General features: G+C 40.4%; 1 protein-coding gene across 1 annotated transcript in view; it reads left to right on the top strand.

The window, feature by feature from the left end:
• LOC135480118 (laminin subunit gamma-1-like) overlaps positions 1-27,704 on the top strand; it is a 55,759-nt gene extending 28,055 nt beyond the window's left edge. The window contains exons 13-26 of the mRNA XM_064759881.1: positions 7,187-7,508; positions 8,471-8,701; positions 9,831-10,003; positions 12,392-12,520; positions 13,594-13,764; positions 14,626-14,889; positions 16,013-16,159; positions 16,672-16,847; positions 18,819-19,035; positions 20,158-20,336; positions 22,062-22,328; positions 23,109-23,343; positions 25,068-25,246; positions 25,990-27,704. Coding sequence (XP_064615951.1) covers positions 7,187-7,508; positions 8,471-8,701; positions 9,831-10,003; positions 12,392-12,520; positions 13,594-13,764; positions 14,626-14,889; positions 16,013-16,159; positions 16,672-16,847; positions 18,819-19,035; positions 20,158-20,336; positions 22,062-22,328; positions 23,109-23,343; positions 25,068-25,246; positions 25,990-26,478 — 3,179 coding nt within the window. The 3' untranslated portion in view covers positions 26,479-27,704. The remainder of the gene's footprint in view (positions 1-7,186; positions 7,509-8,470; positions 8,702-9,830; positions 10,004-12,391; positions 12,521-13,593; positions 13,765-14,625; positions 14,890-16,012; positions 16,160-16,671; positions 16,848-18,818; positions 19,036-20,157; positions 20,337-22,061; positions 22,329-23,108; positions 23,344-25,067; positions 25,247-25,989) is intronic.
• Positions 27,705-27,913: the final 209 nt, after the last annotated feature.

Raw genomic sequence — 27,913 nt, 5'->3', positions numbered from 1 at the left:
GTACGACGGCATATTTCACGTACTTTCCCTGTTCAGGTATTTTAGCTGATCTTCAAGCGATTTACGTTCGGACGTTGTACGATCCCGTCATCGTGACCGTCAGGAACCTTCAGATGAAATCAGTTGACGAGGCTGTCGATGGGGGTGGTCGCCCGCCGGTTGGTTGCGTGGTGTTATATGGAGGGGTTATGGGGTCATAATTACGTTTTACGTTGCCTCATGGAGGTGTTATGGAGTCATAATTACGTTGTACGTTGCCATATGCAGGTGTTATGGAGTCATAATTACGTTTTACGTTGCCATATGCAGGTGTTATGGAGTCATAATTACGTTTTACGTTGCCATATGCAGGTGTTATGGAGTCATAATTACGTTTTACGTTGCCATATTGTTATGTATGACTATTTAACGTCTTCATGTACTGTTAGTCTGCGGACCTTTGTGTTATATGTTATAAGCATAACAGGCCCTGTTATATATGTACAGCGCGGACCTGGCCGAAAGCACCTTGTTCAATGCTCTGTTTATTTAACTGGATGTTCATTGGCTGTTAATTCTGTGTCTAAGAATAGTTGAATCCACCTGGACCGTATATAAGCCGTGTTTTCTGTGCAGAGTGGAGGTATTTTTGCTGCATCCACTGGGAGCCAGGAGAGTGTGAGACGCTCTCGTATCGAGTCCATTATTTTGATATGAGCTGGGGATGCCAGTTTCATTTGGGAGGACAGTTTTTTTTTTTATGCCGGCACCGTTTGTGTACCACAGTAGTACTGATGTCTGGTTTATGTGAATTTCTGCGGAAGTCACGTTTATTGGTGTTCGGATCTTGATTATGATTATACAGTGTGGACTGTGTAATTTGTTTAACACGCTGACCTCACCTGACCGACAAGGTCGTCAAGGACTCTAAACTGAAGTTTTCAGTTTTGCAAAGGACGTTCGTTCTGCCACAAGGTGACATTACTCTACGTCTCTGAACGGCTCGTTTGTGAGCTTCTGCGGGAGCTGTGACTGATCTGAAGTGGATTATACCTCCATGCCTGTATTTACCCTGTGTTGTGCTCTGCGGGTGTGACGTCATTCAAAGGCTTGACTGTTCCAGACCTGTGTACTGTGTTCGTGTTCGCTAACCTGGTGAAGTACCTGTCTAGGACAATTTGTGAATTGTGTGTTTATCCCATGGTCTTTACATTGGATTTCCTGGAATACATTCCTTGGGATGCAAAGGTGAACTGGAAACTTGTAAAGACCGGTAATACTGATGTGTATGTTTTTTTATGTTGCTGTTGTTGAACTGTCTGTAAAACTGTACGTCTCATTTTATATATAAAGCATTGTTTACATTGTAATATTGAGTCACTGAGTCTGTTTTCTGTTGCCGTTTTCAATACCGTAACAGAAATTAGGGGCTTGTCCGGGAACTGATTGTTTCCCTTTTGTTTTGCACCGGATATTTGAAATTAAAAACAAGTGAGAAGCGATTGCTTAATTTTAACGGTGAAAGATTCAGTGGCTAAATATTTACAATGGGAGATTTTGATCCTAAACAGTTTGTTAATGCGCCCGATCAGGATGTTTTTGAGAGTTTAAAGAAGGAAGACTTGGTTAAGTTAGGGACATTTTTAGGCTTGTCCGTAAAGTCTTCATGGAGGAAAAGAGATATGCAGTATACTTTGTTGAAACATTTAGTGGAGATAGGGAAGTTTGATAGTTCTGCATTATCTGATTATGAGTTCGAGAGTCAGTCTGATGCCGAGCTTAAGTTTAAGCAGTTTGAGTTAAAGTTGAGATTGGAGAAAGAGGAAAGAGAGAGAGAGAAAGAGAGGGAACATGAGAGAGAGAGGCAAGAAAAAGAGAGGGAACATGAGATAGAGTTAGAAAAGTTGAAAATGCAAGAAAGAGAGAGGGAAAGAGAATTGGAGTTCCAAATGAAAAAGTTAGAGGTTGAGAGAGGTGAGAAACCGGGTCCTTCCGGTAGACAGGATTCCGGATTTGATGTGACCAAATACATTCGGTTAGTTCCATCCTTTCAGGAAAAAGAGGTGGATAAATATTTTCTGCATTTTGAGAAAATTGCAAATAGCTTGAAGTGGCCTAAAGAGTTCTGGACTATGTTATTACAGAGTGTGCTAATTGGAAAGGCCAGGGAAATTTACACTCAGTTAAGTGTAGAGAATGCTTCCAATTATGACTATGTGAAAGAGGTAATTTTGAAGGGTTATGAATTGGTGCCTGAAGCTTACCGCCAGAAATTTCGTAACTGTGAAAAAGGTAGAGATCAGACATACGTTGAGTTTGGTCGAGCTAAGGAGCAGTTGTTTGATTGCTGGTGTAAAGCCAAGAAAATAGGCAAGGATTTTGAAAGTTTGCGTCAGCTTGTGCTGGTAGAAGAGTTCAAGCGTTGTATTCATAGTGATGTAAAGGTGTTCGTTGATGAGCAGAAGGCGAGTACACTTGAAGAGGCAGCCAGTTTAGCTGATAATTATTCCTTGACACATAAGGTTACATACACGGGTAAGCCATTTAATTCATTTACACGTAGAAATACCCAGTCACATGCAACAGGTAGAGGTAGCTCTACACAGAAGAGTTCTACACCAGGCTCCAATGGATCTACAGCTCATGGTTCACGTAGTTCAGATTGGAATGGTAGTCCTCGAAATAGGGTCACTTGTAATTTTTGCAAGCGGGTAGGTCACGTGATGAGTGAATGTTACAAGTTGAAAAGGATACGTGAAGCTCAGAATGAGTCTAAGCCCACAGGTCTTTGTGTTACAATGCACAAAACATTGCCGGAAGTTACATCAGCAGTTAAAAGCAGATCTGAGTTAGCTGATACAGGATTGGATAAGATTCCCAAATGCTCTATGGATAGCTTCGCTCCGTTTATCAATTCTGGTTCAGTGTCGCTTAGAAGCGACATGTCTTGTGCTACCCCTATAAAGATATTAAGGGATACTGGGGCATCTCAGTCTCTGTTGTTGATGAATACTCTGCCCTTTTCTGAAGAGTCATACTCTGGGGTTCGTGCCCTTATTAGAGGAGTAGAGTCTAGTGACTTTGTCAGTGTTCCCCTTCATGATATTTATTTGTCATCAGATTTGATATCTGGACCTGTCAGGGTAGGCATTAAGCCTTCATTACCTTTTGAGGGTATTCATTTGTTGTTGGGAAATGACTTAGCACATGATAAGGTTACTGTTGATCCCTTAATGGTTGATAAGCCTTCTCTGAATTCAGTCACAGAGCCAGTTGAAAGCGAGATAGCGGGTTTATATCCGTCCTGTGTTGTTACAAGAGCTATGTCTAGAAAAGTCAGTACGGACCAGGGTAGTTCTGTTGATTTGAGCGAGACTTTTCTCAACAACATGTTGGATGGTGATTCTTCCAAATTAGACAGCCAGCAGGAAGTAGATACTAATTTTGTTAGTGGTGATCAGCCATTTTGTAGGACTGAGTTGATTGCTGAACAACACAGTGATCCAAGTATTTCTTGCTTGTTTAATGATGCAGCTAAAGATGGTGAATCTTTACCTGACCCATGCTACTACTATGTCAAGTCTGGCATATTGATGCGGCAGTGGAGGCCTCCCGATGTTTCGTTGGAGGATGAATGGGCAATTAAGCATCAGGTAGTTGTGCCCAAGTCTTATCGTAAAGACATACTGACCATAGCGCATGAAACGCCGTTAGCAGGTCATTTAGGTGTTAATAAGACCTATCATAAGATTCTCAGTCATTTTTATTGGCCAGGAATAAGGAAAGATGTTACTGAATTTTGCAGGTCTTGTCATGCATGTCAGTTAGTGGGGAAACCTAACCAGACGATCCCCAAGGCAGCCTTGAGGCCTATTCCTGCAATTGGTGAGCCCTTCAGTAGAATCTTAATAGATTGTGTTGGTCCGCTACCTAAGACAAAGTCTGGAAATCAGTATATGTTAACCATAATGTGTACTTCAACTCGTTTCCCTGAGGCAATTCCACTAAGGAATATTACTGCCAAGACTGTAATTAAGGCTTTAGTTAAGTTCTTCACCATGTTTGGTCTGCCTAAGTCAGTACAGTCAGACCAGGGTTCAAATTTCATGTCTGGTGTGTTCCAACAAGTTATGCATGAGCTAGGTATTAGCCAGTATAAATCCTCAGCTTATCACCCACAAAGTCAAGGAGCACTAGAGAGATTCCATCAGACACTGAAAAGTATGATAAGAACTTACTGCTTTGAGACGGGGAAAGATTGGGATGAGGGTGTACCTTTGCTAATGTTTGCTGTAAGAGAGTCTGTACAAGAGTCACTTAGATTTAGTCCATTTGAGCTGGTGTTTGGCCATACTGTGCGTGGTCCACTACAGTTGTTGAAGGAAAAGTTTGTGTCTGGTGATAGTGACAATGTTAACTTATTACAGTATGTGTCAAGTTTTCGTACTAAGCTCAACAGAGTATGTGAGTTAGCCAGAGAGAATCTTACAGCTTCTCAGAAGAGTATGAAAACTAAGTATGACAAAGAGACAGTAAGACGCAGATTCGGAGTTGGTCAGAAGGTATTGGCCTTACTTCCAGTTAGTGGTAAGCCACTTGAAGCTCGTTATTTTGGACCTTATGTAGTAGACAAGAGGCTAAGTGATCTTAATTATATTATTTTCACTCCTGATCGGCGCAAATCTAGACAACTTTGTCACATTAACATGTTAAAGCCATATGTAGACAGAGATGGCACTGATCTCAATGTTGTACATCCTAGTGGAGCTGCTATCTCTTGTTTTCCAGTGCCAAGTTGTAAGAGAGAGTTAAAGCGTTTTTTGGGCATGGCAGGTTATTATCGTAAGTTCTGTAGGAACTTTTCATTTGTTAGTGAGCCATTAACTCAGCTGTTAAAGAAAGGTGCTAAATTCTTGTGGTCCATTGAGTGTCAGAGATCTTTTGATAGATTAAAGGCCATGCTAAGCAGCGGCCCCATACTTGTAGCACCTGATTTTAATTTACCATTTAAGCTAGCTGTTGATGCTAGTGATATATCTGCTGGGGCAGTTTTGTTACAAGAAAATGAAACAGATCACGTTGATCACCCTGTATGTTTTTTTTTCTCGAAAATTTGACAAGTGCCAGAGAAATTATTCGACAATAGAAAAGGAGTGTCTGTCCTTGATTCTAGCGTTACAGCATTTTGAAGTATATGTGACTTCGTCAAGTTACCCCATTGTTGTGTATACAGATCACAATCCCTTAACCTTCTTGCACAAACTAAAAGGTAAAAACCGAAGATTGTTACGGTGGAGTTTGCTTTTGCAAGAATTTAATCTAGAGATTAGACACATAAAAGGGAAAGATAATGTGATTGCTGATTGTTTGTCACGTGTCTAGTTGGTTTTCTGCAGCTTTGTTTTTAAAGACTGTGGTAAACGTTATTATTATTCATAATTATGAATATGTTAAAGAAAGTTTTATGCAAAACTTTCTTTCCCTGAAGGGTGGGGGTGTTATGTATGACTATTTAACGTCTTCATGTAATGTTAGTCTGCGGACCTTTGTGTTATATGTTATAAGCATAACAGGCCCTGTTATATATGTACAGCGCGGACCTGGCCGAAAGCACCTTGTTCAATGCTCTGTTTATTTAACTGGATGTTCATTGGCTGTTAATTCTGTGTCTAAGAATAGTTGAATCCACCTGGACCGTATATAAGCCGTGTTTTCTGTGCAGAGTGGAGGTATTTTTGCTGCATCCACTGGGAGCCAGGAGAGTGTGAGACGCTCTCGTATCGAGTCCATTATTTTGATATGAGCTGGGGATGCCAGTTTCATTTGGGAGGACAGTTTTTTTTTATGCCGGCACCGTTTGTGTACCACAGTAGTACTGATGTCTGGTTTATGTGAATTTCTGCGGAAGTCACGTTTATTGGTGTTCGGATCTTGATTATGATTATACAGTGTGGACTGTGTAATTTGTTTAACACGCTGACCTCACCTGACCGACAAGGTCGTCAAGGACTCTAAACTGAAGTTTTCAGTTTTGCAAAGGACGTTCGTTCTGCCACAAGGTGACATTACTCTACGTCTCTGAACGGCTCGTTTGTGAGCTTCTGCGGGAGCTGTGACTGATCTGAAGTGGATTATACCTCCATGCCTGTATTTACCCTGTGTTGTGCTCTGCGGGTGTGACGTCATTCAAAGGCTTGACTGTTCCAGACCTGTGTACTGTGTTCGTGTTCGCTAACCTGGCGAAGTACCTGTCTAGGACAATTTGTGAATTGTGTGTTTATCCCATGGTCTTTACATTGGATTTCCTGGAATACATTCCTTGGGATGCAAAGGTGAACTGGAAACTTGTAAAGACCGGTAATACTGATGTGTATGTTTTTTTATGTTGTTGTTGTTGAACTGTCTGTAAAACTGTACGTCTCATTTTATATATAAAGCATTGTTTACATTGTAATATTGAGTCACTGAGTCTGTTTTCTGTTGCCGTTTTCAATACCGTAACAATATGCAGGTGTTATGATGTGATAATTACGTTTTATGTTGCCACGTGGATGTGTTATGTTGTCATAATTACGTTTTATGTGTTGCCATATGGAAGTGTTATGACGTCACAATTACGTTTTATGTTGCCATATGGAGGTATTATGACTTCGTTATCAGCGCTATACTACAGTATGCTAATGGTGTTCTGTAGTCTATTTCATTCAATAATTATGACTTCACTCCAAGAAATGGGTTCTTGCCGTCAAAACCCAGCTTATGGACTTTAACATTGTAGTCCGATTGGACTTCATTTTCTTGCAATAATGTGAACTCCAAGCATATCTATGCGTAGAGTTTGTGTTTTTATGTGTCACTGACTAAAGGCAATTTGGGTAGAGGGTATGACTGATTTTACAGACAGCTGAATAGGAGACTCTCTATAAGACATAGACCACAGTACATGTACACTTAGCGCCATTAAAACACACGGGTAAGCATGTTACACCAATTTGTAACACATTAGCGGTTTCTTTACTGTTTTTATATACACTGAGAAACTACAGGAAGCCATCTAGATTAAAGATAAAAGCACGGACTGAACAGAGAACAAGGCTTTTATCTCCCCTCAGCTTATGATCTGTTAATCCTCCAAAACGACCAGGAACCCCACCTGCTAATCCCCAAAGTACTGTTTAATCACATCTATCCATTGCTCTACCCCCAGCATGCAACTGTGACCAGACGGGATCACAGAACGGCGTCTGTGACATCAGAACGGGACAGTGTCCTTGTCATACCAATGTAGCTCGGTACGGGGAGATAACCCGAGACGACGTTGTGGCCGGTACGCTCTGTAACGTCTGCAAGGTGAACCACTACGGCTTTGCTGAGGGCAGTGGCTGTCTGCCGTGCAACTGTAGTTCTCTGGGGTCGCAGAAACAGCAATGTGACGAGGAAGGACAATGTACGTGTAAAGACACCATAACGGGTCTGCAATGTGATGTGTGCGAGCCAGGCTACTATAACTTCACTGTCACGGGATGTCTGTGAGTTTGATCAGTATACACTAATTTTAAACATGTTATAGACATATTATTTTTATTTCGTTTGCTGACATGTTAATCAATCTAAAAATAATACAGCACGGAGAGTAAAACCACAACAGTGACGACGGTGAGACAGATCACTATCTACCACCAACATCCATCAGGTATTTCTAAATCCGTAATAGTCCTGTACCTCTACCCTGTTTACTTCCCGCGCTCTAACAAAATGTTTCATTGGCGCTACATTCAAAATTTTCAACAGCTAAGGTTGAGCACAATCGGGTCAAGCGTCTGAACTAAATCGATAATTGCCGTGTATACATGTAGTTTCACTTTCGTTTTATTGTGGTTTTCAAATTGTAGACTATCCGAATTTATCACTTAGCCTACATCGACCACTCTGCTAATAAATTGGGAATAAGAGGTTCTGTCTTCAGTTTCGTCTTCCTTGCATTAGCCAACTAAACCAGAAATGATTTTGTTTGCCATTGTGTCTCAATGATTACATGAATATAACCCTAAAACCGGCCATTCGGTGTTATATCAAGGTATTCTTGTTATATTATGTTTTCTCTTTCTGTAAAGTGCGAAATTAAAAAGTGTGTATTTTGTAAGTACTCTAAAGGACCTCCGTGGCTCAGTTAGTTAGCGCGCTAGCGCAGCGTAAAGACCAAGAAGTCTCTCACTTGAACACGCTGTGAGTTAAAATCCACCTCATGGTGGCTTCCTCTCCTCCTGGGAAGGCTTTTCAGCAACCTTCGGATGGTCTGCCCGGTTTTCACCCACCATAATGCTGGCCGCCATCGTATAAGTGAAATATTCTTGAGTACAGCGTAAAACACGAATGAAATGAAATAAGTACTCCGGTCAAAAATCTGGAATATGGTGTAAGCTCCAAATAAATAAATAAGTAAATAAAAAAATAAACTTTTCATATCTCGTTCGGGCTTTTTTTTCACCAGGGCATGTGATTGCACCTCTGACGGAGTAGTCTCCTCGGACTGTAATAAGGACACAGGGGTATGCACGTGCAGGACTAACGTAATGGGGGATAGATGTGATCAGTGTAAACCTGGATATTTCAATCTCTTACACTCGGACCCTAATGGGTGTCAAAAATGCTTCTGCTACGAACACGGAACACCCTGTACGTCCGCTGGTGGCTTTGTGGAGGCCTTCGTCTTCACGGAAAGGTGAGTCCTGGAAATGATTTCAGTCTGAGTTATTAAGAAAAAAAAAGACACAAATTGGCATCAGCTGTGAAAATTCCGTGCAAGATTTCGTGTCATCTTACATCCTGGGCTTACGTCATGTGTTACAAGATAAGTGGCTGTCACAAATTTGACCCGACTGCTTGACTGACAGACGGAAGGACACTACTTACAGAGCAGCAAACGCCCAGGTGTTGAATCACAGTAGCTGTCACATGCCACACAAGTCGACCGTCTAGGGTTTCGTACCTCTAACTTATCTGTATTATTTTATTTGTTATCTTATTGCTCAATTTACAAATTGAATTATTTATAAATTTTATTTATTGTATTTGTTATCTTATTGCTCAATTTACAAATTTATTTCTTTGTTTTTAATAACTTTGTTTTGCTAATTCCCATTTCTATAAGGTGTTCTGATAGACTGAAATAAGAACGTCGTGTTTTAGCGAGGAACTTGCGCGTCTATAATTCGGCTCTCTGCTCAGTCAAATGCTTGCATAATTATGAATTTATAATGTGGAGGTACTCCATACATATTGGAGATCAAATCAAATCACCGCATCACAGTCATGCGACTCATTAACCGTCATTAAAGACTCCGTTGTAATTCAGTTTAGGTACTTTCCCTTCTGCAGCGATGTCTGATGTATGATTGGGATTTTACTTCGTATCGGTACAGCTTCACAGTTTTTCAGTCATATGACGACGAGATATCATCAGGTGGGCACATACACTCTGTTTTCTTGTGAAAGTGTGAGCCCGTGCCGCCAAAATGCTGCCGTATTTGAAGTATCATGCCGAAGACAGCAGACATGACACCACACCCAGTCACATCACACTGACACCGGGCCAACCAGTCATGTTTCTGTGCTCTAACCTCTCAGTGCTGTGCGCCAAGCGAGGCAGCAACGAGTACAGTGACGTTTAAGGTGTATATATCAACGAAACTACGCAACCATGTATGCAAAAATTGCCTGGAGTAAACAAAGACGTTTAATTTCCCTGAAGACATTTAATGTAATTGAATTTACCTATTTTCTCGCGTTAAATTGAATGTATCATCTGCAGAAACAAATGATGACCATTTTCCCCCTATGATATATTCCAGCACGCAATTTTGGGAAGTGGCTTCTTCGTTCGACTCCAACTACATCATGGCCCCTACCGAATTCCTGGCCTACCAGGCACGTTCTTACAACCAACCCCTCTCGTTCGAAATGATGACAGGGTCGGGTAGCGTACAATTGTCAGGACGCCGCCCCATAATCCTAGAAAGCCAAGGTATACTATGTAATACTATACCGCATCATATTATTATTGCTTTGTTTATCTGACTGACATTTATCGTATAGTATTTCACTTTTACTACCGGAAAAAAACAAAGAGTAGCCAGCGTTAGTCGCCGCCCTTCGCTTGATACCTGATAAACCCCGGACTGATAAAGCCCTCGGCCGAATTAGCGAGAGCTGAAGACGAGCCTGTGACTTTATCAGTCAGTGACTAAAACGAAGATTTTGTGAAAAGAGTGTCTTCAATTGTGATAAATAAGATAAAGAGATGGTAAAATACGAAAAATCACTCTAGTCTGTCTTCTCAAACCCACTATACCGTGGCTTATTAGTGCCATGTAATTTCCAAAATATTTTCAAAAGTTGTATAACTTTTGTATTAGTGAAACAATTAGGAAATCTTTAAAAAAATTCAAGTTTTGAGTTTAATTGTCGAATTGTTTAAGTGCATAGTTTACTATTTAAACTGAAAAAAACTGTGTCACAGGTTTTTAATATTCATCTGGAAATGAAAAGTCAGAAATGATCGACGGGCATACTGAATTACATTATTGTTTTGCCGACAAAAGCTTTTACTGATAACAGTCTTAGAATTTCCACTTAGTTAGTTTTTAGTTTAATCTTTGTCATTCCTCTCTTTCCTGTTTGTCGTGCCTATTTTCCATCTTTGTGGCTCCTCTGTGTCATGTTTGTCGTTCCTATGTTCCACCTTTGTCACTCCTCTTTTTCATTTTTGTCGCTCAGTTGTTTCATGTTTGTCGCTCCTCTGTTTCATCTTTGTCGCTCCTCTGTGTTATGTTTGTCGTATCCATGTTCCATCTTTGTCACTCATGTGTTCCATCTTTGTTGCTCCTCTGCAAACATGACACAGAGGAGTGACATGTTTGTCATGCCTATTTTCCATCTTTGTGGCTCCTCTGTGTCGTGTTTCTCGTTCCTATGTTACATTTTTGTCGCTCCTGTGTGTCATGTTTGTCATGCCTATGTTCCATCTTTGTCATTCCTCTTTTTCATTTTTGTCGATCATTTGTTTCATGTTTGTCGCTCCTCTGTTTCATGTTTGTCGCTCCTCTGTGCCATGTTTGTCGTTCCCATGTTCCATCTTTGTCACTCATGTGTTCCATCTTTGTGGCTCCTCTGCAAACATGACACAGAGGAGTGACATGTTTGTCGTGCCTATTTTCCATCCTTGTGGCTCCTCTGTGTTATGTTTGTCGTTCCTATGTTCCATCTTTGTCGCTCCTCTGTGTCATGTTTGTCGTTTCTATTTTCCATCTTTGTCGCTCCTCTGTGTCATAATTGTCGTTTCCATTTTCCATCTTTGTCGCTCCTCTGTGTAATGTTTGTCATGCCTATGTTCCATCTTTGTGTCTCGTCTGTGTCATGTTTGTCGTGCCTATTTTCCATCTTTGTCGCTCCTCTGTGTCAGTTTTGTCGTTCCTATGTTCCATCTTTGTCTCTCCTCTTCGTCATGTTTGTCATGTCTATTTGCCATCGTTTCCATTTGTTTCATGTTTGTCGCTCCTCTGTTTCATGTTTGTAGCTCCTCTGTGTCATGTTTGTCGTTCCCATGTGTTCCATCTTTGTGTCTCCTCTGCAAACATGACACAGAGGGGTGACATGTTTGTCGTTCCTATGTTCCATCTTTGTCGCTCCTCTCTGTCATGTTTGTCATGCCTATGTTCCATCTTTGTCGATCCTCTGTGTCATGTTTGTCGCGCCTATTTTCCATCTTTGTCGCTCATGTATTTCATCTGGTCGTTCCTGTGTTTCCGCCTTGTGGTCCATGTTTTATCTTTATAGGTCCTCTGTTTCACCTTCGTCTTTCCTCTGTTTCGTCTTTGTCGTTCCTCTTTTTCATCTTGTCGTCATTCAGTCTCATACTTATCTTTCTGTTTCTGTTATAGTTAGTTTTTAGTTTCATCTTTGTGGCTCCTCTGTGTCATGTTTGTCCTTCCTATGTTCCATTTTTATCACTCCTCTGTTTAATATTTGTGGTTCCTCTGTGTCATGTTTGTCTTCCCTATGTTCCATCTTTGTGGCTCGTCTGTGTCATGTTTGTCGTCCCTATGTTCCAGCTTTGTCGCTCCTCTGTGTCATGTTTGTCGTGTCTTTTTTCCATCTTTGTCGCTCCTCTGTGTCATGTTTGTCATGCCTATGTTCCATCTTTGTCGCTCATGTGTTTTATCTTGTAGTCCCTGTCATCTCGTCATTCTGTTTTATCATTGTAGTTTATGTTTTGTCTTTGTTGTTCCTCTGTTTCATCTTTGTCGACATTCTGTTTCATCTTTGTCGACCCTCTGTTTCATCTTTGTCGTTCTCTGGAGTCGTTCTTCACGTCTGAATCCTTCAATGCTTCGGTGTGTTGTCTCATCACCAGGAGTACAGATACATTCCCAACAGGACGAGGAGATCACCAGCTTAGAAGTTACAACCATTACTATTTCGCTCCATGAGGACTACTGGTATTATAGCAACGATACGCAAGTAACTTCTTCACACATGCAACGTAAGTTTGTCTTATTTTACCATTTAAAAATCTCCCTGTAAATTCGTTTTTGTGAGCTCTGTTATCAGCAACCGATGAACTGGTTGTCAGATCGGTTTAAGTCGTTATCAACAACTATGTAAGTCGAAGTCATTAACTGTTGAAGTCCTTATGAGGAATAGAATTATCAGGTTAGAACGAGAATTCAATTCGTCATCACTCAGGTTGCATATTTACCGATAGATTATCGAGTTTTTTTTCCTGTAGTAACATTTCGATGTTAATGTATCCAAAATGGTGTACTGCCTTTGATTACGCTGCATTCTGATGTAAACATCTGTTGGCAAACATTGTGTTTATATTAGCTTGTGTGATATTCCTGCAAAAGAATGGCCGCACGGCTTTGAATTTAATTTAAGGCTGTGGTCGATATTCACTCACTCATTAAACACATTTGCCACATTTGCGTTGATTTTAACACACCAGTATTTATTTTACCTAATTCTGCCTAAGACATGGTGCTAGAAAGCATCTAAATTGCTACTACTTAGGCATTCAGATGGACAGTTATGATTGAGCCCTACCTTGTGTGAATTTACAAGAGGCCGTATTTCACCGGTTACTTGTGACTATTTGCCAATTATCACATCATCGTTGCTGATGTGTTTTCCGTCATGCTGTAATCTCTTATATTGCGGATGCACAGGTAAGTAGGAAATCAGACGCTGCACCTCGTCCAAACGGCAACGTGCGGGGTTTTCACAACCCATAAGCTCAACAGTTCTCATGGAATAGATAATAAACTGATTATATTAAATGTACACGAAACAGTGGCCGTAGTTAATTGATTCAGGGGTGGCAGCAACCTGCGGATGGTCGAGGATTTCCCCCAGGTTCTGCCCAGTTTCCTCCAACCATAATGCTGGCCGGCGTCGAGTACGGCGTAAAACACCCATCAAATAAATAAATAAATAAATAAATGAAATAATTGATATAAGTACCCAGAGACTGCTTGATTGATTGATTCATTAATATTCATGTATTCAGATGTAGTGCATGTACGACGGCATATTTCACGTACTTTCCCTGTTCAGGTACTTTGGCTGATCTTCAAGCGATTTACGTTCGGAAGTTGTACGATCCCGTCATCGTGACCGTAAGGAACTTCCAGATGAAATCAGCTGCCGAGGCTATCGAGGGGGATGGTCGCCCGCCGGTTGGTTACGTCGAGCAGTGCAGCTGTGAGCCTGCTCAAGGGGTAACAGGTAAGCACTATCAAAGACACGTCTTTTTAATATGTACTGGTAAAACGAAAGTGTAGCATTAGGTCAGGTTTATGAGCAGAGCAAACTAGACAGCCCGGAGAAATCCTGCGGAAGCTAGGAGAGCTGGATTCCCAAATATATTTTGGGTGAGATACATGCTTAGTCAGCGTTGTATTTGACTTGTATTACAATCTGGCCTTAATTATTATTTTACAGGAACAGCTCACGATATTGTTGACTCACATTTTTAGTCTACATGTACGCTCAAAAGGTTTACTTAAACTGAAAACAAATTGGATCCAGAGTGTGAAAGTTTTTAAACGTATTTTTATTCATGCAGCCTCCTCGTAAAATTTGTGTTTAATTATGATTTTTAGTATAAAGTATTATAATATGGTATATAATATATTATAAAATATTAATATGTAACATTTAACACATAAAATTTATCATAAACTACTGTACCTTAAAAACTGAATTTCAAATCACGCAGTATTATGGCTTACTTTTGCAGCCAATTTTAATCAAAGATTTTGTCTTCCGAATGATTTATCATAATTTCACAGAAATACATAGGCCAAAAAAAACTAGCACTACTAGTAGTAAAAAAAATGAAATTATTACGGTTTGATGTAATAGAGAAAGTGTGAGCCGCATTGATTGATAAGAACATCGGGGGAATAATACGTCAGGACGCCAGAATGCCATTATTTCCAACAAGTGTTTAGTTGCGAAGGTTTTCATCAACTTAAATGATGGTCTAACATTGGCCAGACTGCATGCACACTGTTTTTCGCAAAGGTCGAGGTATTTGTTTCTCAAAAGGAAATTCTCTATGTCCTTTTCCAAACTTTCTTTTAGGTCTGTCGTGTGAGACTTGTTCTGAGGGCAACAGACGACCCACCAACACGTCATCGCGTTTTGAGAGTTGCGTCCCTTGCGACTGTAATGACAAACAAGACGGCGCTGCTATTTTGTGTAACGAGACGACTGGGGAGTGTCTCAACTGTCGGAATGGAACTGAGGGCTTAAACTGTGAGAAGTGTGCCCCAAACGTCGTTGACAGCTCTGAATGTGACGTTTGCATGGATAACTACTGGGGTTTATTTAAAGAGGGGTGCATAGGTAAGATGGAGCTGTTTCCCATTAAGGTTACATATCACATGTATCACCAAAAATTTATTGGTAACATTACCATGCCTATCACCCCGAGTGTGTTACGTCTCAGTAAGAAGACATACAGGTAAACAGTTCAGTCTTACTATTTCGTTTTAAATCTATTTCTTCTTCAGGTGAATTCAATACATTTTGTCACCATGATAACTTTCAGTAGGGCGGTTAGCTATGGTAGCTTCATTTATGAAAATAAGGATATTTTTGCAATAATTGAAGTAGTGTAAAACTCACTTTGACAAAACGGCGTCTGTGTTCCCTATTCCTGTGGTCTTCTAACGCACACATGCTCGCCAGTTAGTTTTCAGTAACAAACCAGAAATTAAGGAAACAAACATCGTCGAAGAAAAGACAGCAATCTAACTTTCAACATGATTCTAGATATTATCTAGAAAAGTCGACGACAAAAGCATCATACTTGTCCCACATTTCCATCCTGTATGTTGTGGGATTAAACGGTTTTGTTCACTTTAATACTTGTATAATACCATTGCTACAAATCAGTTAAACTTTTAATAGAACGAGTAAGAAATTTTGACTAAGGCGTAACATTCCAAATAAACAAATAAATATGTATGCAGGATTTTTTCTGTGATATCTTGACTCCTCCACATTGAACCTGATTCGTTATAACGACATGCGCCATGACACGATGGTATTTGATCACAAACCGTGTACTTTGCCGATAAGTGGGAGTTTGAGGCTTCCATACTCATCTCGAATTTTAAGAACAAATGTAAACTAAAGAATAAAAAATATTTTTTCATGTCATTTACTTCAACAGTTAACGACTGCAAACGTCACTGAAATGGGTTGGACGTGGGAAGGCGTGCCAGTAACATGGGGATGGTCATAGGTTTCCTATGTCCCCTTTCCTCCCAACAAAACGATGGCCATCGCCATATAAATGAAATATTCTTCCGTGCGGAGCCAAACTCCAATGATGTAAATGGATAAATCAGTGAAATGAAAACTACATACCTCGCAAGAAAAATTAAATTAAAACAACAATTGGACGAGGTCATCTAATTTACTTAACGACAGTTTATTATATGAACATTCAAACATATTCCAGCCTGTAACTGCAATGATATTGGCACCATCGCTGCTACCATTTGTGAGAAAAGTACGGGAAAGTGCTCTTGCAAAGACCACGTGACCGGAAGACAATGTGACGTCTGCCAGGATAATTACTTTAATCTAACAAGTGCAGGGTGCACCGGTGAGTATAACACGCCACTTTAAGCAGGCTTGAAAATATATGCCTAATATTAGTCTTTTTTCTGAAGCAGTGTTTGTTTTAACAGGACATTTGTATCAACTTTTCACACCTATCTATACATTGTAATGCTGCTCTCAAACGAATACAAAGTTTAAAAACTGAGGTGATGTCAGTCTTCAGCCTACATGTATTTGCAGATCAGAGTAGCACGCTCACACAGTGTAACTCAAGGGAGTTCACGGGGTTTGCCTGGAATTTGTACCGGACTCGGGCCTCGTGGCGTGAATGTCAAATAAAATGGTTACATCATCGTGTCATATGGGTGGAGAATCGATGTGTTTTCTCTAGACGTCAACAAGACCGCCGTTTATGTAACAGAAAGATTATTAAATAATATGAAATTGAATTAACTGAATTAAAATGAAAATTAAATGAATACTTCCAGGAATAATCTCTGATAAACTATAAAATCAATACATTTTATTCAGGCTCAATTTTTTTTCTGGTTTCAGTTTGTGACGATTGTTACGTCCTTGTTGAGACGGAGGTAAACGAGCTCAGGCAGATGAGAGATAACCTGACCAGTCATGTTCAAGTGCTGAAAGACAACGACAAGAATGCGGAATTGGGGCGGTTTACTGAAAGACTCAATAAGGCTGTAACAGATCTGAACGATCTGCAGCAGTTTGTAAGTTTCAATTAGGAATTAGTTAACAACCTGAGGTGAAAAGACAACATTTAGTCCCCACTTTCAGTTTAAATTGAGGAAGACAATCGTTTACAGTAGTTTAACGTCATTGCGTACAGTATGTCTACATGATCTTGTACAAAATGGCACCAAGATCGTGTGGGGGCCTCCGTAGCTCAGTTGGTTAGCCCGCTAGCGCAGCGTAATGACCCAGGAGTATCTCACCAATGCGGTCGCTGTGAGTTCAAGTCCAGCTCGTGCTGGCTTCCTCTCCGGCCGTACGTGGGAAGGTCTGTCAGCAACCTGATGGTCGTGGGTTTTCCCCGGTCTATGTTCGGTTTCCACCCACAATAATGCTGGCCGCCGTCGTATAAGTGAAGTATTCTTGAGTACGGCGTAAAACACCAATCAAATAAATAAATAAACTAAGATCGTGTAAAAGGTATCGACTTGGTTGCGTTCAGCGTGTCAATAAGATCGTGTACAAGATGTCAACATGACAGTGTACTACATGTCAACATGACCGTGTACTACATGTCAACATGACCGTGTACTACATGTCAACATGACCGTGTACTACATGTCAACATGACCGTGGACTACATGTCAACATGACCGTGGACTGCATGTCAACATGACCGTGTACACGATGTTAACACAATCGTACACAACATGTCAACATGATGGTGTACAATGCGTCAACAATATCGTGCACTACATCTGAACATGATGTATACAAAGTGTCAATATGATTGTCTACAGCATGTCAATATGATCGTGTACTACATGTCAATATGATCGCGTGGAACGTGTCAGCATGATCGCGTACACCGTGTCAACTTGATCGTGTACATCGTGTCAACATATCCTGTGTGTCGACATGATCATGTCAACATGATCGTGTTCAACATGATCGAGAACATCTTGTCAAACTGATCATGAACAACATACCAATCGTTCAGAAGAGAATCATAGTTGACATTTAACAGAATTTTAAGAACACAGCTGTTTACGTTAAACGATGAATGATGTGTCAGCTGAATGGCAGAAACAAGACGTATTTAGGCGAGCCCTCTCTGATTGTGCCAAAGAAACCAAGTTCATAATAACCATGAAGCTATATGCGTTAGAGGGAATGTTGTTTAACCATTTGCAAAGATAAGTGGGAGAGACATGAAGTCTTCCAGGAATTTTTATCGTTGCCAGATTTTACACTTTAGTAATTTCATTATATTTTTTATAGTTAGTTAACGGGCGAGCCGACACGAAAAAATGAACAAAATGGATTAAATGTAAAAATCAATGTTTTTATTTTGTTTGACCTTGGGGTTTTGTGAATTTCCTGTTTTTTTTTTCAGGCTTTTTGATTAGACACACATGCCTTCAACAAAAAATTTGCCGAGTTCATATTTTCCACAAATTTCTATTATATTTCTCAATAAATTTATACTCTTCTCCGACATTGGTATCTGATTTATTCTGCTCGTTAAAAACAAGTCCAGCTCATGCTGACTCCCTCTTCGGCCCTAAGTGAGACGGTCTGGCAGCAACCTGTGGATGGTCGTGGGTTTCCCCCGGGCTGTGACTAGTTTCCGCCTATCATAATGCTGGCCACCATTGTAAAAGTGAAATATTCTCGAATACGGCGTAAAAAACACCAATTAAATCAAATCAATCAAAGTAAATAACATTTTAAATTGGTTTGGCCATACGGAAAAAATCACCAATTGTTTGATGTTTATAATTCATGTAACATGTACTGAGCACGGAAATCACATTATATGACTGTCTAATTTGAATGCAATAAGTAAACTATGGGAATCTGAGAGCAAATTAATGTTTAAAAGCTGTACTTCCCGTAAGGTGTCAGATGCAAAGTAACCATGTGGAAAAGACATTGATGCCATCCTGTCTTGAATACAGCAGCAAGCTTGGAAACACTAAGAAATTATGTAACTGCTCTTTCGTTAGGTGGACGATGCAAAGAACATGGAAGTGACAACAGCTGACACGCTGTCTGATTTGAATGCGACGCTCATCATCTTGTTGGCTGACCTTGAAGGCAATACCGCCATCGTCGCCACCATAGCGTCAGAGCTGCGTCAAGCGCGTGTAAATGTCGACGTATCTAAAGGCGCTGTCAATGCAATAAAAGGAACCGTAAATACAGCTTTGATGCAACTTGAAGGTAAGTGTTAGCCCACCAGTTATATCATATCATGTGAGATACCGTTATAACGACGCATGAGCCTCTCACCAATGCGAACGTTCTGAGTTCAAGTCTACCTCATGCTGGCTTTCTCTCCAGTTCTACTTAAGACGGTCTTTCAGCAACCTGCAGGTTGTCGTGTGCTTTTCCCGATCTCTGCTCGGTTTCCTCCCTCTACAATGCTGGCCGTCTTCTTATGAGTGAAATGTGTTCTCTGGTGCGAAGTAAAACATCACTCAAATGAATACCATGTCATATATACTATGTTTGCCATTCATTAACCTACTGGGAACATTACTTGACATTGAATCAAGTGTCAGTGTAGTTTTATGTATTTAGCACACATCAGGCCTCTTGTTTCACTAGCGATAGAAACTATCTTTTCTATATCGTGCCTTTATATCTGTCAAATACATGTAACTTAAACTCTACATCTTTGTACAGTTTTTCTATTATTTATGATGTGGACAACTCAGTCTAAAATAAAGAATTATTATAATACCAACAACTTAGTGTTAATCGGTATTATTGTCACTTACATGCACCATTGTATTTTGTTCGTTTACTTTATGTTCTTCTCCTTCAATACGCAAATTACTTTCAATGTTTAAGTGCCCATCTATTCCGGAGTCATTTCAGCAGAAAACCGGGCAGGTGCTTGTATATGTGATTGGTATTTGACAACCTTTTCATTAACATTTTACCTAAACGTAAGGGACGACTTTCAGGATTATGGTGGCATTGTCCCTCCAATCCCCATTACACGAGGTATACGACACACATTCTAAATTAAGGTCAAGGATAACCAGCGGGAGCTGTATTCGAACTTCCAACACCGAGAAATGTAATTTTAATTCACTTTGATCAAATTGATTTTCACTGCTATCGTTCATTGGAGTACACTTGTCTATACGGTCTCCCATCTGGGAAAGGTCGTCAGTAACTTGCCAATGGTCGATGGTTTACGCCTGGAACTCCGGTTGCCTCCACTCGTGAAAGTGGCTACCGTCTTAGAAGTGAATCTTGAGTTTGGCATTACCCAAAAATCAAAGAATTAAATTAATTATTAAACTGATTGTAAATTTGTGTGTATCATTTCAGCCTTGCGTTTGGAGTCTAGGAAAATAACGGACCTGGTGAACACCCTGGTGTCCATGAACCAGGAGTTCAGCACCATGGCTGGAGCTACAGCCAATGAGCTGCAAAGACTGGATGGGGAAGTATCTGCGATAGAAAATGTGGTGACAGACGCGAATAACGTGTCCAGTGCATCTTTGGAGGTTTGTTCATACAAATGTTCTGTTACAGCCATACAGGCACCAAATCAAATCTTAATGGACTTGCACTGCTCGGATTTCTTCTATTTCTTGTTTTTTTTTTCCTTTGGTTATTCCCATGTATGCAATGTCTATTGTCGTTGTAAAATGTGTGGTTGGAATAAGATCTTTTAAATACTAGATCGTCTTCATTTCATCGATCAGACCATCACCATACCGCTGCAGACTTATGGCCGTTGGGTCCCTCTTTTTGATTGTTACAATTCCTGGAAAATAACGTTGACTTAGAGACAATCATGTAGGTCACTAACAAGGCCGCAACAACAGTTACGTACGTCACTCACCTCAAAGACATAAACACAGTTAGATTAGTCATTGTCTAGGGTGCAAGCACAGTTAAGTAAGTCACTGACAAGGACGAATTCACATTTACGTAAGTCACTGACAAGGACGAGTTCACAATTACGTAGGTCACTGACAAGGACGCAAGCACAGTTACGTAGGTCACTGATTTCAAGGACGCAACCACAATTACGTAGGTCAATGATAAAGACGCAACCACAATTACGTAGGTCACTGACAAAGACGCAAACACCGTTACGTAAGTCACTGACAAGGACGAATACACAAATACGTAGGTCACTGACTTCAAGGACGTAAACACAATTACGTAAGTCACTGACAAAGACGAATACACAAATATGTAGGTCACTGATTTCAAGGATGCAAACACAATTACGTAGGTCACTGATAAAGACGCAATCACAATTACGTAGGTCACTGACAAAGACGCAAACACCGTTACGTAAGTCACTGACAAGGACGAATACACAAATACGTAGGTCACTGACTTCAAGGACGTAAACACAATTAGGTTAGTCACTGACAAGGACAAATACACAGTTACGTAGGTCCCTGATTTCAAGGACGCAAACACAATTACTTAGTTCACTGACAAGGACACAAACACAATTACGTACATCACTGACTAGAACACAAACACAATCACATAAGTCACTGACCAGGGCGCAAACTCAGTTACATAGGTCACTGACAAAGACGCAAACACAATTACTGACAAGAACCTAGAGAGTGGGCGCTAAACCATGTTTGGAACATTAATTGTGGAGCCATGCGTCGCTTTTCCAAGTTTCTTTGGCGATTAGTGGATTGCTGGAGAAAGGAACCATACGTTACGTGACCCTCGCTCGTATTTTCGTGGTGAAGAAATGAGCGTTGCGTTATGTAGTTCTGTTTCTCACGCAACAATGCTGGCCGCCGTCATGTAACTGAAATAATCTTGAGCACGGCGTAAAACGCCAATAAAATAAATAGATAAATAAATCTAATTTTACCCAGCTTACGCTTAAGTCTGTGTAGGTCTAATTTATCATGTATGACTTGCAGAATGCAGACTTAAACCACAGTAGCGGTGATGATTGGCAAATGATCACGTACTGTGTCGGGTCTATTTATCTCAGTCACGGATTTATTCTAACTGTTCATGCAAATAATGCTTAAATAGTGGTAAATTACACTGCCCCTAACACCATGGTTTAAGCAGAATTAAGTTTGAAATAATACAGTGATGGTAACTGCAATTTACTGGGCGTCACTTGCCTAGAATTAAGCGAAGTCAATGCTTTTTGAAAATAAACTAAACATTACTTCTTGAGCTCGCATTTTGCCGCAGTATAACTTGGAGTATATTTCCTTTTCGTGCAACAGATGGCAACGCAGACCTCAAACGCTCTTGGCGCCGTCACGAGCAGGGTAGGGGCACTGCAAGCATCAGTCAACCAGCTCAATAGCTTGGTAACGATGATCAACAGTAGTGCTGCCGGATCTTTAACCAGAGTGAAGGACCAAACTGACAGTTTCACTGCCATCAACGAACAAGTGGCAAATCTGGCCGTCCCCAGTGAAAGTGTGGCCAAGAATCTACAGTCCCAAGCAAGCCAAATCCGGCAATCAGCCCAGTCCTTACGAGAACAGGTAAACTAACGTATTTCCTCTAAATCAGGACAACCTCACATCCAACCCATGCTTTGTGCGAGTGATTGATATCATCTTTTTGGTATATTGATAAGCAAATCAAGAGAAGGTAACCATGTGAAAAATCTTTGTTCTTTGCTGATTCTTTTGCCTATTAAAATGGTTTGTTTAAAAATAACCTAGCTTTGTATTCCTCTCAAGAGTAAGCGAGTAATTTGAAACGTGGACCAAGTGAGTGAGTTTGCGAGTGACTGGTCTTAACTTATTTACAAAATGATTAAAATAAAAGGCACCGGAAGGAAATGAATGGTCGACTTTTCTTATTTTAAATGCTTTTTTATTTCGTTTTGGTTTGTGTTGGTGGTTATTTTGGAAATTGGTGTTGCGTTTTCCACCTTTACATCATCGCAACTACTACTTTTGTACAGAAATCTAGAAGAGGTCACTGCCTCACGATGAGGGCATGCAGGAAGTGATGTCACTTTGGGGCCTCCGTGGCTCAGTTGGTTAGCGCGTTAGCGCAGTGTAATGACCCAGTAGCCTCTCACAAATGCGGTCGCTGTGAGTTCAATTCCAGCTAATGCTGCCTTCCTCTCAGGCCGTACCTGGGAAGGTTCTTCAGCAACCTGTGGATAGTCGTGGGTTTCCCGCAGGCTGTACCCGATTCCCTCCCACCATAAATTCAGCTGGAAAGCCTACAAACACCACGGTAAAGCATTCATGTGATGCCAATTCATCAAGTAGGTAAGGATGTTGTTGACTTGTCCTTTTCTTTTACAGGCTTTAGAAAACGCTCAGAGCACGACATTAACCAGTCAGGTCAGCAGAGCCGTCACACAGTCAGCTGACTTATTAGGAAACATCCGGGTCGTGCTAAGTACATCAGAAATTTTGTTAGAACAAGTTCGGTCAGCCGCTGTGCGCGCGGAGGAAGCGGCGACCATGGCTTCAAATGCGTTTACTGCAGCAGAAGATATGCGGAGCACATTGTTAAGTTTTAGCGCTATCATTGCTGGTGAGTATGGTTTTAGTCTTTGTATTCTGTGAGTTTAGTGAGTCTGTTTTCTAAGGTAAAATCTTTGAATAAAGATGTCGAAATGCTTGTTGGCAACCCGTGCCCAGGTTTGGAGAGTTCGATGAAATATTAACTTGACGCACGAGGCCTCACATGCTTATCAGGTTACTTTGTGATACCACCCTCACGCTGATCACGAAACTTTGTTGACTATAAAAGGTGGACGAGCTTGGTCTGGCTGTTTGTGTAGTCTAACGTTCGTTATAGGGCACCTCTCAGCCATCAATATGGCGGACAAATCTGTTCTAAAAACCTTACCACTGTCATGTAAGCGAAAATTCCTTAGTATGACGTTGAATACCAATCAAACCAATGAATAAATTCTGATATTAAGCTGGTGTCCTTGGCGCTTTGAACGCCTTTGAATGGCGACCCCAACGACTTACAGGGTTGTAGGAAGCAAATGGAAAAGTTGCGGTGTGTGTGGGGGGGGGGGGAGGGGGGTCGTGCATTATCCCAACCAATGAGGCGAGGGTTCAGGGGCTGCAAGACCCTATATAGTGTTTGAACGTGTTTTAAGAGAAAAATAAGGCCATCCACAAGGTTGTGGTGAAGAAGGCCTATACTGCACATTTTGGCACAGATGTAGTTTTCGGATCGCTTCCATACTACTTGTTTATCATATACCGACCAGCGTAATCCGGCCTGTGGGCAGCGAGGTGGAGAGCTGCTAAGGTCGTACATAGGCATGCGGAACGACTATCCCATCAATTATAGGCTAGTATCCAGGGCCACCGAGGCCCCGGAAGCTCCGAGATTCCAGACGTACGGCGACGTGCCCTAAATGCCTTTTTTGATCAGTTAAAGTAAATACAAACAGATGTACGGAGCCTTTAACTTGAAAATATGGAAAATTTGTATGCTAAGATGGAGAGCATCTGAACGGGGAGCTGTAAGCATCCAAAAAATCGCAAAAGGAAATTCCTATCCAGCATTATGATAAATATCTAGGTAAACTGGACATTACTTTCTTTGTGATGCAGGCATGGCTTCATAAAATATTAGCGTCGTTGTGTAAGTATTGTCACTTTGCTGAAAATATGCCATAAAATAAAGAAAATATTGCACTGAGTTTTGCTTGGTGCTGGGTAATAAGACGTCTTGTAGGGGAATGAATAGACGTGAGTTTTCACTCCGTTTGAATGCTGAGTTACTTTGCCCAGTTTTGCAAATTACAAAAGTTCCAATACCATGACGACATGAACGCTTTTCCCCGAGGTTAAAATATCTGACTGCAAAACTTAACCAAAATTAAAAAGAAATGTTTTAACATTCGATTCAACACAATGTAGAAAGCAACAGAAATTCACATTCGCTCTTGTTAAAATTGTTGGTTACACCCATCTGGGATTGCTCTGTGGAACTGTGGGCTGTCCCTCAGTGGTCGTCACGTTACGCCGGTCGCAAATACCAAGGCATCACATGCCTTTAGTATGCCACGCCTTGGAGATTAGTCAGGCATAACGTTACGACCGGTTTGAGAAACTGGACCCTGTGCCCAAGTCGTTCCAACACCATGGCTTGCAGAGTAATCCACAACGCTCCAAAATGAATACAAAGAGCACAATCCCTGCTTGACATGAAGAAATAGGATAACAAGTATGATATTATGTACTTAATACAGCATTTTCCGCAACTCATGATCCTTGCCCCGAATTTTTCAGATTTAAAGCAGCAAGCTCAGAATTCCCTGAATACCGTAATGGAAATCCGCAACCTCAGTGAGGCCGCCATACAAACCGCCCAAGCCTTAAGGGAGCAGCTTCGCGTCGCCTTTAACAACGCACAATTGGCCCATCAGCAAATGATGACTGCAGAGGCGTTACAAAGGTCAAAACGGGATGTAAGTGACGCGTATTTCGTTATATCAATTATGCATATGTATATATGCATATATATATATATATATATATATATATATATATATATATATATATATATATATATATATATATATATATATATATCTTGAGCGTATTCCTAAATGCTTAAATTTTTTTTTACTCTTACATTAGTGGAAATAAAGAGAAACTTGTATTGGGAAATCGGAGCCTGTTAATGGAAGTATTGAGCTACATATATGAAAAAAGTCAAAGCATTATGATGGAAATTCAGCGAAAAATAAAAGTGTTACACCATACAACTTTTTTCAAAATCAGAAAGAGATAAATTGAGCAAAATGTCTGGAAGAGCCTCATGTGTGACAAAATCGTTCATTAATTCGTTTTCCTGTAAACACCTCCAGTGACAGAACACGAGATCTTTAATTTGTTGACATTTTACATTTATCGGCTTTGTTGCTAAATATGCATACATATGTTTCGTTGGGTTTTTTTTTCTTTTTTTTTGGTTAATTGTACGTGTATAACATGTTCCTAAATGTAAATTTATCTGTGGATATGTTGCTAAATGTAAATTTATCTGTGGATATGTTGCTAAATGTATTTGATTTTGTACTCAGCGTATTTGTGACAGGCATTCTTCGATGAATCAAACCTAAGTGCTGTTACAAACCCTCAAATAGATTGCGGCCAGAATGCTATGCAGCCACCGGGCCTGACAAAATTTGTGATATTTACTTCACAGGCGTTATCTCCCGTGAATGATCTGGCCAATCAACTACAAACGGATTCCAGTGGGGTTTTGAATGATCTAGAGACTCAGGCCGGACGCATCATAGCCGCTAACAGCACCTACGTACAGGTTGGAGATAGCACGTGCAAATCTGAGCAACCATTGCTAAGCGAAGCCCGAAACAGTTCCGAGGCTGCCAAGCTCAAAGCCCAGGAAGCGTTTACTAAAGTTTCCATCACAAAGGACAGAGCCGAAAGCCTGCTACAGTCGTTGCAGAATTTACAGGAGATCGACGTTGCCCGAATCCAGCAACTGAAGGACGAGATTCAAGCTAATCGGGAATACTTTGATCAGAGGCAGCTGGCGGCAGTCGTGACAGAACTGCGAAATAAAGTTCAAGCGCAGAAAGACTGGATTGACAGTGCTGTTGTCCGCAAAGAACAGTTGCAACTGGATATTCAGAATCTACGTGCCACTCAGTCACAACTAGTGCATAACTGATCGAAATTCTAGATGTGTTCACGTGATCTTAAACCACGTACACGCTGCATCGGCAGAAGATGTGGTCAGTTCGCGCAAGATCTCACCAAGTCACGCGAGACCAGGTTTTGAACGCCAGTAGTGCGTATTAATCTATCAGCTCCTTGTATAAATGAGTTAAATTACAATATGTCTTGGCTTACCGATTTCATTTAATGTATAAAGTTTCATCCTTTTGTCTTCAATATCAGGTTCAGTAACTTTATTTAGCTTTATATCAGCGACTCGTCTTTTGTGCAAATCTTTTTATCTTTGATTTACATTTTATTTTGGTATATTTCGACCCATATGGAACATTAGGTTTACTGTGGGATATTTGCGACAGTCTAATTGTTTTGCCAAAGTCATTTCACCATTTTTTCTAACGAGAAGTAGAATCAACGCTGTTTAAATGTTCTCTCTTGTAAAATAAACAATGCTAGGCTGAATTTGAATACTGATACAGTAGTGTAATCATTGAAGATGCAGCTTGTTAGCACGCATGTGTGTTCCGCAGAAACCTTCAACCTGAGGCCTAATTTCGTCGCCTTCAGCCAATCAATAGCAATTCTGAGGAGTGCCTTACAAGGTGATTGGCTGATTGGATAAGAAAGTTAAGGTTTGAATGACTGAATTCAAAGCCGTACATTCATATTTTACCTTATAAACAACTTTAGCTCAGCTTTGAAGCTTATGACACGCTCAATAACAACCATTTTCATCTAATCCCAAAATGTCTCCAAGAAAAGAGCGTGCGTTTCCATTTTTTGATCGTATGTATTGTAAGAATAAAGCTATAGGAATTTTTATTGATGATGAATGATATGAAAATATTTTTTGTATTTAGACCTTTTATACATAAATTGATCGTGCTCTTCCATCTCAAACATGTGACTTGTCTCGTATATAAAATTGATGCATTTTAGTTCCATTATGCTCCCTTCTGCTACTTTTTTCTGTGCTAAAAGGCGTTGCTTCATGTTCAGCGACGAGTGTTTATAGGAACTCAGTTCAGTTCACATTTATATCTTTCATGTATTCAGTAAAGAAGTTTAGCTATTAATTAGATTTTACCTTCCAAGTTAAAAGCATCAAGCAAGCTGTAGAGCAGCTTCGAAGTAGATATGCCTGAAAAAGTACATAAATTTGAGTGTTATAACCACTTTGTGTACACTTTCTCTATTTTGTTAATAAAACAGTGGTTTAAGGGGTGAACTGAATTTGGAAACTTCCAGCCTTATATTTATTTATTGCATTGCTGTTTTACACCGTATTCGAGAATATTGCACTTATACGACGGCGCCCAGCATTATTCTGGAAGCCAGGTAAGCACCAAAAATCAAAATGATCACGACAGCCACGTGACGTAAGCATTTACTGAAGGAAATATTTATACAAACGTCCGTGGTCACCCCTG

This window comes from Liolophura sinensis, chromosome 13, assembly GCF_032854445.1.
Source record: "Liolophura sinensis isolate JHLJ2023 chromosome 13, CUHK_Ljap_v2, whole genome shotgun sequence".
Lineage (NCBI taxonomy): Eukaryota > Metazoa > Mollusca > Polyplacophora > Chitonida > Chitonidae > Liolophura > Liolophura sinensis.
The sequence above is the reverse complement of the archived record's forward strand: the minus strand, read 5'-3'. Positions and strand labels throughout refer to the sequence as shown.